Source organism: Atta colombica, unplaced genomic scaffold (genome assembly GCF_001594045.1).
Source record: "Atta colombica isolate Treedump-2 unplaced genomic scaffold, Acol1.0 scaffold11, whole genome shotgun sequence".
In the NCBI taxonomy this organism is placed as follows: domain Eukaryota; kingdom Metazoa; phylum Arthropoda; class Insecta; order Hymenoptera; family Formicidae; genus Atta; species Atta colombica.
In genome coordinates this window covers 776,717-788,956 of record NW_017259195.1, presented here as the reverse complement: position 1 = coordinate 788,956, position 12,240 = coordinate 776,717, and the positions used below count along the sequence as shown (strand labels likewise).

Genomic DNA, 12,240 nt, shown 5'->3' with positions numbered 1-12,240 from the left:
CATATATATATATATATATGTATATATACAGAATGCAGATGAATGCCTTACGGCGACTGATAGAGGAAGGTTCAAAGATCTTTTTTTTTTACTATTTAGGACTTTACAGTACTAATTATTGTACTATTTAAAAATGTTCGTTTCGTTATGAGTACCGGCTTATAAATATCGAGCTCAGTTTCTGTGAAGAAAACATTAAAAGTTTGTGATGATGATTTCTACTTATTTTATCTCATTTAAATCAGACTATAGCTACAAGGGAAATGCAGCAAAAGAATGGATCAAATAAATCTGTGCATTGAGTCGAAGTTGTTGGCATACCCTGCCTCAAGTGCCGATTTTGGGATTATATGCAGAAGATGGAAATGTCGCCATTTAGGCACAGCTGTAAATAGTCTTTCTTCTAAGGCGTAATTGTGCGCTGATAAACATCCTCTCATCTGCAAGCAAAAATCATGCAGTTACAGAATATCTTGCATATAGTTACCTATATAAATCAATTATCATATTATTCCCATAAAACTTTTTAGGCATGAAACTATGATTTTCTAGGATACTGACAAACCGAGAGTTATCTCAACTCAGTAAAGTAACAGTAACATTATATCAATATTGTAATTTCTTCAACAATATAACTGTTATGTATAATATGTGTTGTATTACATTTATATTGTTAAAATTATAATATTGATGTAATGAATGTTACTGTGACTTTGTGTACAGGAAGATATTAAAAAAAAAAGGAGCTTATGCATCCAGAAAGATGCCTTTTATTTTTAGGTTTTAATGTAAACAACAATTCGTTCTAATTAAATCAATGAAGCCAGACGAATAATCCTTGATTCTTTAAGAATACCGTCACAGGTAAGAAATCGTTCTTGACAGCATGAGGCGCGGTGCTTTGAGGCCTGTCACTCATGATGCCATTCGAGTCGCGAGAATCAAGGTCGCTTACCTCTCTTATCAATAGCTTCTGAAGGAGATTCCGCTTGCTGCGACGATGTGACGTGCATGGCTTACGTCCCACAACGACGTACTCCGACTTTTCCGACGTAATATCAGAGAAACATTCATTGCAGCAGTCCGAGGTAGTGTCGGAAGACGACGCGTCCGCCATTTTTAAATAACCTCGCTCGCGCTCGTGTGGCGTCGAGTACGCTCGCGTGGAGCGGCAGTGGTGTATTTGGGTGTATTGTACACTTGTGTCTCGGCGACAGAATGAAAGGATGAAAAGGGTCGGCGACGTGCGCGGTGCGCAGAGTCCAATTCTTCTCGCGCGATAAGTAGCGACGCTGCCGACGCACACACGCGTGCGCTGCGTGCGGCGTGCGTGCGTGACTCCTCACTCCTCACTCCTCGAGTCTCCTTGCTCCTCGCAGTGGCGGTGGCGAGTGGCGACCGCGGCGACATGTCGCTACCGCGACAATTTTCGTGTTCGCATATGTTATTTAACGTGCAATTTGATAGCATTCCTATTATAGGAATACTACCATTTGACAGCTTATCGCGCTAACAATTTGCGCCCGCAATTTGCGGGCCTCCTTAACGATAAATATAATAACGTGACCATATAATTACGTAATTTTATTTTTAGCAATTTTCTTTTCGACTCTTTGTTATTTTCTGCGATCATATGGGTTGCAAACAATATTCGTTTATGTATAATTTTAGTAAAAATAATATTATTTCTTAATTTATCTTAAATAAAGAGGAATTCAGAACCTGATAAATTGCAGATTAAATGAAATTTTTATTAGTGTTGCTCACTGTTGCTTTCTTTTTGTCAAATATAAAAATGCCTGATATTCTTGAGTACAATATGGGCTTTGACACAAATATAATTAAATTATATTTTACATTTATAGAATTGCAGATTACGTATTTGTATAAAAGTCATCACTTTTAATCACTTCCTTGCAAAGAGAAAAGAAAGCAGCTTTCTTATACATATGATGTAGTGATAGCAGAATTAGGTTAATATTACTTTTGTTGACAAAACATTTCAAATCTTGATTACAAGAGTTACAAGAGAAGAAATCTCTTTATTCTACAGCTAATCGATAAACTTAAAATCTTTGTTACACAAATGTAATATCAGCCCAAAATATCAATTCATTCAAAATATTTTGTTTTTAAACAAGAAAAGTATCTATGAAGATAATTAGTTAATTTGCTTTTAGATAGAAGTATCTGTAAAGATAGTGAAGTAAAAGCTACTTAAGTTATATCTTACATTGTAATTTAATTATTTTTATAAAAATCCGTTATTTTCTTATGGAAAGAATGGAAGCAGCTAGCTTTATATATAATTTATCCTAATTATTTAGAACAAAATTTTACACACGTACACAAACACACACACGCGCGCGCGCGCGCGCTCACACATACGCACAAACGCGTGCGCGCACATATATGTGTAAGAAATAATTCTGAATCTTATGTTTAGATACGAAAAACATCTGTGAAGATAATCAGCTTTAGAAATTTCTCTTGGTATTTTATATATATCACGATTTAGTATACGAATAAAACAAAATGGATATCACTTTAGATGATAAACTGTCCACACTTCAGCAAATTAATCAGCAGAAACTTGTGAAGATACTAGATGCCATCCCAGGATCAAAGGATCTGATAATAGAACAGAAACTGATGAAAATATTGGATAGTTTCATAGGAGTGACTGTATTGAAGTAAATATTCTCATATTCTTACATCTACATATTACTTTTATTATCACAATTTATAATAATTGTGTATCATTTTACTTAGGCGATACGGAGTGGATAAAATTTATAAGTTGGAAGAAGGACTGAAGACATCAAATAGTCAACGTATATTCTTAGTATCTAACAGCTTGATCGCATGCAAGAGGGTCTTAGATCAAATACAATCTGAAATATCTTTAACTGGTAAACCACATGTTCAAGTATGCCATCATTTGTTGGTCGTGCCATTCGTCCCACCTGTCTTACACAATTTAGTCGAAGAGGAAGGTCAGCAAATTATAACGATTATCGGTTCTGTTTATTTTTCTAACATCGAATCATTTATTCAGGCTTGTCCGAGCTACTTACGTTGCAGACGTTTTCCATAGAATTCATAAGATTAGATGGAAACATTTTATCCTTGGAAAATCCAATATTTGTCGAGCTCTACTATCATAAAGACACAAGTTCTCTGCGAGCGTTAGCACGCAACCTGTGGTCGTTGCAATTGATACTCGGTTCGCCAAGGCTCTCACTTTTTCTTGGCAAGCACAGTCAACAAATGAGCAAGCTGATGGAATCTATGGAGCAGAGTCTGGGTTCATCTAGTCTAGAAAACGAGGTTGGCGCCTTTATTGTGATGGACAGGAGTTTTGATCTGGCTACAACTCTCCTGACGCCCGTAACATACGCGGGTTTGTTGAACGAAGTTGTGGAGATAAATGTCGGCATAGCGACGTTGGAAAAATCGCAAACCAGATTAGATCCGAATAAAGATCAAATCTATGGAGAAGTGAGAGATACACCCTGCAGTGATGCTTTCCCGATTTTACATAAGAAGGCCAAGTCACTCAAATGTATTTATTTTTATATATGCACTATTATAGATCTCGCCTTGTTGATATTTTAACAACTTGCTAATATAGCTGAACAGGAAGCGATACAGACAATGAAGTTGGCTGAGATGGAGAGATATGTATCGACGAGATTGCAAAGGACCAGAGACATGACTCAGCAATTAGCATTTCATATATCCGCATGTCAGGCTATCGCAGACACAGTAGGCTCAGAGTTTCAAGTCTTGCAAACGATTGAAAAATTGATGCTCGACTGCAAGGACCGAAAAGAATGCTTGAGCTACATTGAGAGGAATATAGGTGCCTTTTCTAACGTTAGAATTAAATTAGAACTATATTTAATTACGATCGATATTAGAAATTAATTAAAATTAAAATGATTTCATTATGAATAAATACTTTTTTTGCAGATGAGCATGAATTGCGATGTTTGCGTCTTCTTTGCCTGTTGTCTATTACTACTGATGGTGTCACGCAAAACGAGATTTTAGATATTCAAAAGATGCATCTTCATACTCATGGTTATCAGCATATTCCACTGTTCTATAAGCTGCGCACAACTGGCTTGCTAAAATACAGGAACGAATATATTTTACATAAACTGCCGAACTGGAGCAGCGAGTGGAGTAGCAATGCGCAAAAATTAAAAATGTTACCTGGTTCTTTAAAACGATCCGATCAGAACAATCGTACTTGTCCTAGCTATGTATTCAATAACGCTTATATACCCGCAATAGTTCGTATTTCATTCACGTTCTTTTTCTATATTATTATATTAATGTATAATTGTGCGATTTTAATTTATCGTTTAACACATTACAGACACAAATATTAAATATTGTATTAAATCAGGAGAAGGATCCTCGCAGTTTCGAGGATCTGACAAATCTACCGACTTGTATTGTAAATGGTCACCGAGGCGCATTATCGCCAAAAATGGTCGTGATCTGCATAATAGGAGGTATTACTTGTGCAGAAATAGCAGCTTGCCGACTCATAGAGAAGTCTACAGGGCTACGCCTTGTCCTTACATCTGACACTATTCTAACGGGTAACAAACTCATCCAAAGGATAAAAAAGATTTGAAGACTCGTGACATCTGTCAGGAATGTAAAAATGTTTTTTTCGTGTAATATATTAATCAAAGTTACACATTTGTTTTATATAAGTTATATATAATACTTTTTTGTGACGATTGTGGGAAACAAATTGCTTAAATAATTCTGCAGTATATCAACGGAATACAATTGTTTGTATAAATCATCGACATTATTTATGTATTGGTAAAACGTTACAATGATATTTGATATCTCAAGTTTTATTTCATACCATTTTAATATTGATGTTATTATATACTTAATAGTTTCGATTCTCTTCCCTATTACGATCACGATCACGATCGCGATCACGTCTCTGCCGCCCCCAATCCTGTTGGCGATTGTAATTCTGACGATCGCGGAAATTGCCTTGATTCCCTCTCGAAAAGAAGTTACCTGCAAGAGTTTATATTTATTACGAATTAGAAGATTATGCTAAAAACAAATTTTTATACTGAATTATGAAATAAATATGTAAGATATATATGAAATATATAATTTTGTTAAAAAATTGTTTGAATAAACTTTCAAAATTTATATAATAGGCATCTTAATTTATTAACTTAATTTATCTAACATCTATTTTTTATTACAATATGTATTCTAAATTATCTTTAATCAATATTTCTGTCAACAAAAATAAAACATCAAAAAAATTAAATGTATATGATTGAATATCTTAATTTTCTCTCTCTTTTCTTACCTCTCTTTTTGTTTATATTGTCATATACGATTAATATTTAATAATTTTGTATTTTTTATTATATTTGTAATGTATACAAATTTATTTATAAAATCAGAGTTGGAATCGAATCGGATCAAGTTAAATCAGGTCAAGTCAAGTTTGAGAGAAAAAAGGCGTTAAAAATGACATAAAATATAAAATATGAATATATGAAAAATAAAAAATAACAATAATTATATTAGGATTCTCGAATTTTAAACAATACAAAAAGATAAATATAGTAGCTAATGAGAGTCAGCAATAATAAATGGCGCAATTATTTAATGAACAATCAGATATTGGATTGATGTCTCCTTTATTTTGAATGTTTCAACTCTCTTTGGAGTTCACCTCAGCAAGAATGATACAAATATAATTAGCTCACATGTCCATAAGTCACTCGCAAATTGACAAAGATGCAGAATTGTTAATCATCACGGACATGAAGTATTGCATTGAAGCTTTGTTGAACCTTATTAAAACTTAAAAAAATAGAATTGTTAAAATCAAATATAAAGATCTCACATTTTTAGGACATATATCCGTGTACGACGAACGTGAGAGTTTAAAATAAAGAAGACATCAATCCAATATCTGATTGTTCATTAAATAATTGCGCCATTTATTGCTGACTCTTATTAGCTTACTATATTTATCTTTTTGTATTGTTGAAAAATAAAAGCAACAATTTATTCAAATAGAACATTTATATTAAAAGAAATATAATCTTAATATTAATTTTTATTAAAAAAATTGATCTATTTAATATTATTGAACAGTTTTAATAGCAGTCAAGTCAATGATCTCGATGATACACCAAAATAAAGATCGTGGTGATATAAATAAAGACCATGATAAAGATTGTCAAAAATACTTCATTCGTCTGTTGTATGTACCTTGCTTCATTTCGAAGATACGTTCGTTCGAATCTACAAAGTTGTTAACTTTATCAGTCAATTGCAAAGCCAATGATTGAAGGCGGCTCGGTTCGCTTCGGTGCATAACTACAGTTCCAGTTGGGTCATCCAATGACGCCTAGATTTATAAAAAAGGAATATATAAATTATATAGAATTACAAATCATTATATACAATATAGATATCTTTGCATAATACCATGAGCTCTTCGTTAATAATCATTTTACTGATAATTGAATGGACTATGGGCCGCTTCAACTGGAACATGTCAGCGAGCTTTGGCATCGAGATTGAATCGTACACATGCGAATACGTAAATAGATAAGTCCTCAATGCCTCTTCCTTGATTAATCGTGTTAACATAGCTCGTACTTTGTCCGCTTGATGAAAAAGATCCCATACCTATTTTGATTTACAAAAATAATTACTACCTCGTATTCTCAATTTGAAAAAAAATTGTTAATATAAATCTCTAATACCTTTGCATTCATCTTTTCATTTATAATATAATTGTTGCAAGCGGACCAATTTCCGTTACGCATTGCTTTGGCGGCAGCAACGACATGCTCTCTCATGGATTCTGGAGGTCCGACTAATGACTGACGTTCACTAGATCGTAGTTGTTGATAGAAAGTCTTCGAGATCATTCTTCGTCTTGCGTCAAACTCGTGCGCTATAATTGAATAATTTATCGTATAATAAATTCTGAGTCACACACACACACACACACACACACACACACACACGCGCGCGCACACATATATAAAATTTCTTATCGTGTGTATGTCTTTATAACAAAATCAGAAAAAGAATCTCTTATTTTTAATCGGAATGGTTTTCGGTACTGGATGTTTATATATATATGTATGTGTGTGTGTGTGTGTGTGTGTGTGTGTGTGTGTGTGTGTGTGTGTGTGTGTGTGTGTGTGTGTGTGTGTGTGTGTGTGTACATTATCTATGCCAGCATATGTAAAAATATATATAATATAAAAAATATTAAACACAGAAGACATACCGGCCATATAAGGAATTTCGATGAGCATTGCTGAAACAAGGTATACGCATTCCAGAAGTTCCAGATTAATGTGCATATGGAAAGGCATTTGCCTCTGTTTTTCGATTTTCTCCTGCTCCTTGCTACGTTCGTGTTGTCGTTGCGGCAGTAGACCCTGCGCCAGAAGTTCTTTCACTTTGCCTGTCACCATTAAATCGACCAAGCAGTTGTGGGCATCTTTGATATTCGCATGACGGAATGCACATAATCCTAAATGGGCTATTGTACGATTGTATAAAATCTAAAAAAAAAAAAAAGGCAATATTTTTATACATTTTATGTCTGTTTCTATCAATGTTAAATATTAATCTTGGTTTAACTTTTTATCTTCTAGAAGATAAAAACTTCAAGAATTAGAAAAAAATAAATTAAACCAAGATTAAAATTAATTTACAATGATAGAAATGAGTTTATTAATAAGATAAATACATGTACATATTCAAACCTGTGTGGCTGGATCAGAATGCTGAATGGTTTCTTGAAGATGCGACATCAGGATCAAGTCACGAGCTTGGAACCAGTTATCATGGAGGGCATGATGATAAATGTGCGAAAGAATCGCACGAGTTCTTAGTCGATCAGTGTTATCGTGGGCATAAACATATTTGCACAACTTCTCCATAACTTGCACGGATGTGATTACATCTGATCCAAGTTCACCCTAATTCGATATAATTTTGATAATTTAAGGCTGTTTCGATACAGATCGATATTCATAATCGATTCTTACATTTAAGACTGTCTTAAGTACAATCTTAAGATGCCGTAAGTCAAGTCTGAGAATTGTATTTGAATCTTAAGATATTAACAATTTTAAAATAAAAATGGATTATGAATAACGCTTCATGGTTCGCGTTTTTCAATTATAGTCCTTAAATCTATAAACAGTCCATAGACAGAGAGATTTAGAAAGAGAGACACTATCCAACTGCATGCATTATGTTATCCCTTCCATCATACTTCTACCCCACCTCTATTAAACATTTTTTTTATTATAGTTCTAAAGTACTCTTGAAACCATTCAATTTTTCATTCTGGATTTTTTTTTCTTAGTTTCGATGATATTCGCTTTAAAAGAAAACAAAATTTATTTTTTTCAAAGAAATATTTTACCCCTAAAACTGTAAATGCACAAACAAAAAATAATTTTACTGCTGAACTATTCTACTTGCACACAAAGATTTGCGAGTTTCAGATTATCTTGAATTTTTTAGTTGCCTAGTATCTTTTGTAAGTACTCAAGAACCTTAAGAAAATAGAAAAATTTCATGCATATGTAAATACTTCAGAAAATTACCTCCTTTTGTTTCAAAACATTTGAATCAAATTTATAATATAAATGCTCAATTTTACGAAGATATACGCGACAAAGCTCGGATACGGTTCCTTGTCTCTCTAAATATTCCTGCACCTTGTCAATTATGGCAGCAACTTGCTTCTCATCTTTCAATCTGTAACAAGTGTAGATATTTTATAGTATAAACAATATTAATAATCATAAATATATTGCATTTCTTTCAAATCTAGATAATATCAAAAGATATTACCTTTCCACGTATTCATTGCTATGTGGATCACATTCCTTCAACAACTTTGTAAATTCCTCATCAAGACGTTCTACCAGTGTTAATACGCAACCATGTATTTTGTACGGCGTCGTTTCAAACTCTTCCATTTCTTCAGCTATTGTTTCTGCTATTACCATATCTAAATTGCTCAGCAGCATATCCAACATTTCAGTAATGCGCTCAAGTATTCTGTAAAAAATATTTATTTAATACTTGCTTTAAAACTTTTATTTTAAGGTTTATAAATTTATATATGTACAACATACATATATCTATTTCACGCAAAATTACGTACTTGGACCAATATTCCGGCTTCATAGCATCAGAAACCTTTGGATTGTAATCAAATATGGAAGACACGATGGAAAATTTGATCTTTACGGCTACAGCTGGGCCAAGATTATGTGCATCTGCTATCAGTTGCAGTTCGTGCAAGAGTTCTATTTGCTCGCGTCTGTCCGTGCGCTTTTTACCGCGAGCTGCAATTATTTCGGAAAGCTTTTTCAACACCGCGCCGATATTAATCTCCGCATCCTTGGCGAACATCTTTGGCTTTTCAGAGGGAATAGCCACGCCGCCCTTGACGGTTTCCCATTCTCCTTCACCATCATCTTCGTCGCGTTTCTTTTTTCGCTCCTTTTCTTTGCGTTCTTTACGTTGTTCCTTTCTCTTTGCTTTATCTTCGTCCTCTTCTTGAGTTGAAGCTCTATATAAAAAAGATCATGGTGTTATTTATATATTATATTGATAAATTTTGCCTGTTTCGTTAAGTAGAAAGCATTTTTATCAAATTTTATCATAGATTAAAAAAACGTACTTCTTGATGAAACGTTCACGAATGTTTTGATATTGGCCTTCGTCATCGCTACTTGTGCTCTCACTGTCCGAATCACTACCCCAGTCAGATTCACTTTCACTGCCATCTTCACCATCAGTTGCGGTCTTCTGTAACACAAGGAAATAGATTTGAACTATTTTAATCAATTTCTGGTGCTTTGTGAAGCCTTCAGCATACGATGCAATTTCTCCTGCTGTTTGCGATTTAAATAAATTACTAAAACTGCACTACACTGAATTTTTAATTTAATAAATCGTAAACAACAACGCATATCGTATATCGTAGAATTTAGAATATTGAATAGAAAACCTTGAACTTGGACACATCCGGTTCACTTGCTTCTGATCCTGCCTTTTTGAAAGCTACAGCACTGTCATCTTCTTCTTCAGATTCTAGAACCTCTTCGGCTGAAATAGAATCATTAATTTTTTCTTTATCTCGAAATAATTTAAACTGAACTGAGCATTTAAGATATTTCTTGTAGCAATTAAACCTTTCTCTTCTTCTTCATCATCGTCCTGATCAGGATTTTCTCTAAATTTGCCAATATCCTCTTCAAAGTCCTTATTATACTTTCTCAGCTTCTGACGCAATGTTGAAAGTGACTTGGAATTGTTTTTGGACATATTCTTGCGCCCGTCGCGGTCTTCCCACACCTCATTAATAAAATCCTCCATTTCTACTAAACATCTAACATAAAATCTTGGCGTTTGTCCAAGCTCTTCCTTGGTAATCACGGGTAAAGCTTTCTGATAGGCTCGCATCAAGTCTTCGAAACCTAGAATTATGAAAGCAAATACTTATTATAATAAAAGCATTTAATCACCAACAATTATATCAATGTATTTATAAACATATATTGTAAACAAATAATATTATGCTTAGTCCTTGCTAATATAATTTTCAATGAATAAAACGTCGTAGAAGATTTATGAAGTTGAAACTTACTGGTCAACATGCTGCTCATGTCTTTAATCTTCTTGTAATTCCTAATAAGTTTTATAAGATTTGCAATTTCTTCATATCGTTTCTCCTTTGTAGAACGTACGACGCGTTTTGTCTCTTCCTCATCATCACTAAACTATAAAAAAATATTGAGTTATTCAACTGAGTTGTTTTATTTTTCTTAGCTTTTTATGAATAACAAAGACTATTTAGCAGAGAAAACAGTTTACAATTGTTGTAAAATTCTTTTACATGATTGGTTTATATATCTAGATCAGGCTAGTTCAATTTGAGCTCCAAAGCCAAAATGCAAAATTATTGACGTAAAAAAAACTCAATGTAAGATTTTAGGATTTTAGATTTACATAGATTTTATGTACTTATGAAGTGACACTTATCAATACTTCATAAGTTAGATATATATCAACATAGTCCTCAATAATCTTATTTATCTTGAAATTTTTTACGTCAATGGTTATACGTTTTGGTTCTGGAGTTCAAATTGAACAGGCCTGATCTAAATTCCATGAGAACTAAGAGCAAAAATAATAAATTAAAGAATTTTACAACATCAAAAGATGATACTTGCTCTGTTGTCAACTGGAAACCATGTAAAAATATATTGAAAATTCTTGTCTTGATGCTTACTGTAAAGGCTGTTGCAGGCGCCCTTGGGACCTGCTCCTCCTCAGAGGCGCTATCAGATTCAGAATCTGAGCCAGTTGCGAAGAAACGGCTCATGGTTGCAAATGTTCTGGAACAATCAAAAATATAACAAACAATATATAGACGATCATTAATTACACTTTAAAATGTTATACCCTCGAATTAAAAATTACATACAACAAATGTACATAAACACAGATAAATTGATATAAACGTGTAATATGCAAGGAAAGAGCTTAAAATATATCATATGTTTAAAAAATATTGGGCGCAATGTGGCATACGGCGATCTAATAATTTTAAAGTTGTAAAGACCGCATGTTTTATGTATGCCTCTCCCAACTTCAGTATAGCGCAAGGCGCCAACATTTTTCTAAATGAGAACAACATCAAAAGATGCAGAATAAATTTGAGTGATATAAAACACGGCCAACAAATAAAATTTCAGATTACCTATTCTTTTCCTCGTAAAAGCAGGCACGTTCTTTAAGGTTATGTATCCAACATGCAGGAGGCGGCAATGAAAGGGAGATCACGTGACTTCTTTAGAAATATCAACGATTAGTCTTACAGAAATTATGTAAAATTATTAATTTTTAATTAGCACATAATGCAATATTAATTTTATGATTTATTTTATTATTCTTAATTAATATGCACAGGTATTTATTCACAGATTTTATGATACAGATAATATTCAGATATTTAAAAACTGTACATTGCAGTGCATTCGTTGGAATATAGTAGCGACTTGACTTATCGACATTTATTTTTTATTCAATACTATCAACTTTACAGAAAAATTGCAAGAGACAAAAATCATTAATTTTTTTCTCATAGAACTCTAAGAATTTTTTCAGAATTTT

At 33.2% G+C, this 12,240-nt stretch overlaps 3 protein-coding genes across 4 annotated transcripts in view; 1 reads left to right on the top strand and 2 right to left on the bottom strand.

Moving 5' to 3' along the window:
• The window catches only part of LOC108693814, a 5,460-nt gene extending 4,342 nt beyond the window's left edge, over positions 1–1,118 (bottom strand). Inside the window, exons 1-2 of one of the 2 annotated variants that reach the window (XM_018202964.1) lie at positions 956–1,118; positions 322–440 (exon numbers count right to left, since the gene is read on the bottom strand). In XM_018202964.1, the coding sequence (XP_018058453.1) occupies positions 322–440; positions 956–1,117 (281 nt within the window). In that variant the 5' untranslated portion in view covers position 1,118. The remainder of the gene's footprint in view (positions 1–321; positions 441–955) is intronic. The other variant, XM_018202963.1, reaches the window with a different exon arrangement.
• A 64-nt stretch (positions 1,119–1,182) lies between these two features.
• LOC108693816 (vacuolar protein sorting-associated protein 33B) lies at positions 1,183–4,820 on the top strand. Its single transcript, XM_018202967.1, has 7 exons — positions 1,183–1,578; positions 2,447–2,693; positions 2,773–2,996; positions 3,059–3,565; positions 3,635–3,865; positions 3,976–4,301; positions 4,388–4,820. The coding sequence occupies exons 2-7, from the start codon at positions 2,536–2,538 to the stop codon at positions 4,649–4,651; spliced, it is 1,710 nt and encodes a 569-aa protein (XP_018058456.1). The 5' UTR covers positions 1,183–1,578; positions 2,447–2,535; the 3' UTR covers positions 4,652–4,820.
• A 93-nt stretch (positions 4,821–4,913) lies between these two features.
• LOC108693815 (eukaryotic translation initiation factor 3 subunit C) lies at positions 4,914–11,902 on the bottom strand. The gene is made up of 15 exons (XM_018202966.1): positions 11,828–11,902; positions 11,357–11,462; positions 10,712–10,844; positions 10,257–10,541; positions 10,073–10,170; positions 9,743–9,870; positions 9,221–9,631; positions 8,905–9,114; positions 8,655–8,808; positions 7,803–8,018; positions 7,319–7,598; positions 6,783–6,976; positions 6,502–6,705; positions 6,283–6,421; positions 4,914–5,058 (listed from the first exon to the last, which is right to left on the bottom strand). The coding sequence occupies exons 2-15, from the start codon at positions 11,447–11,449 to the stop codon at positions 4,922–4,924; spliced, it is 2,682 nt and encodes an 893-aa protein (XP_018058455.1). The 5' UTR covers positions 11,450–11,462; positions 11,828–11,902; the 3' UTR covers positions 4,914–4,921.
• Positions 11,903–12,240: the final 338 nt, after the last annotated feature.

What these genes read in the sequence shown, in the direction of transcription:
- LOC108693816 (XM_018202967.1), top strand. Translation starts at nt 2,536, where the DNA reads ATGGATATCACTTTAGATGATAAACTGTCCACACTTCAGCAAATTAAT. An exon ending in GAAGGCCAAGTCACTCAAAT is followed by an intron (nt 3,566 to 3,634) that starts GTATTTATTTTT and finishes TTGCTAATATAG; the next exon opens with CTGAACAGGAAGCGATACAG. An exon ending in CTACATTGAGAGGAATATAG is followed by an intron (nt 3,866 to 3,975) that starts GTGCCTTTTCTA and finishes CTTTTTTTGCAG; the next exon opens with ATGAGCATGAATTGCGATGT.
- LOC108693815 (XM_018202966.1), bottom strand. Translation starts at nt 11,449, where the DNA reads ATGAGCCGTTTCTTCGCAACTGGCTCAGATTCTGAATCTGATAGCGCC. An exon ending in TGATGAAGAAGAAGAGAAAG is followed by an intron (nt 10,171 to 10,256) that starts GTTTAATTGCTA and finishes ATTCTATTTCAG; the next exon opens with CCGAAGAGGTTCTAGAATCT. An exon ending in CGTGAACGTTTCATCAAGAA is followed by an intron (nt 9,632 to 9,742) that starts GTACGTTTTTTT and finishes TTTTTTATATAG; the next exon opens with AGCTTCAACTCAAGAAGAGG.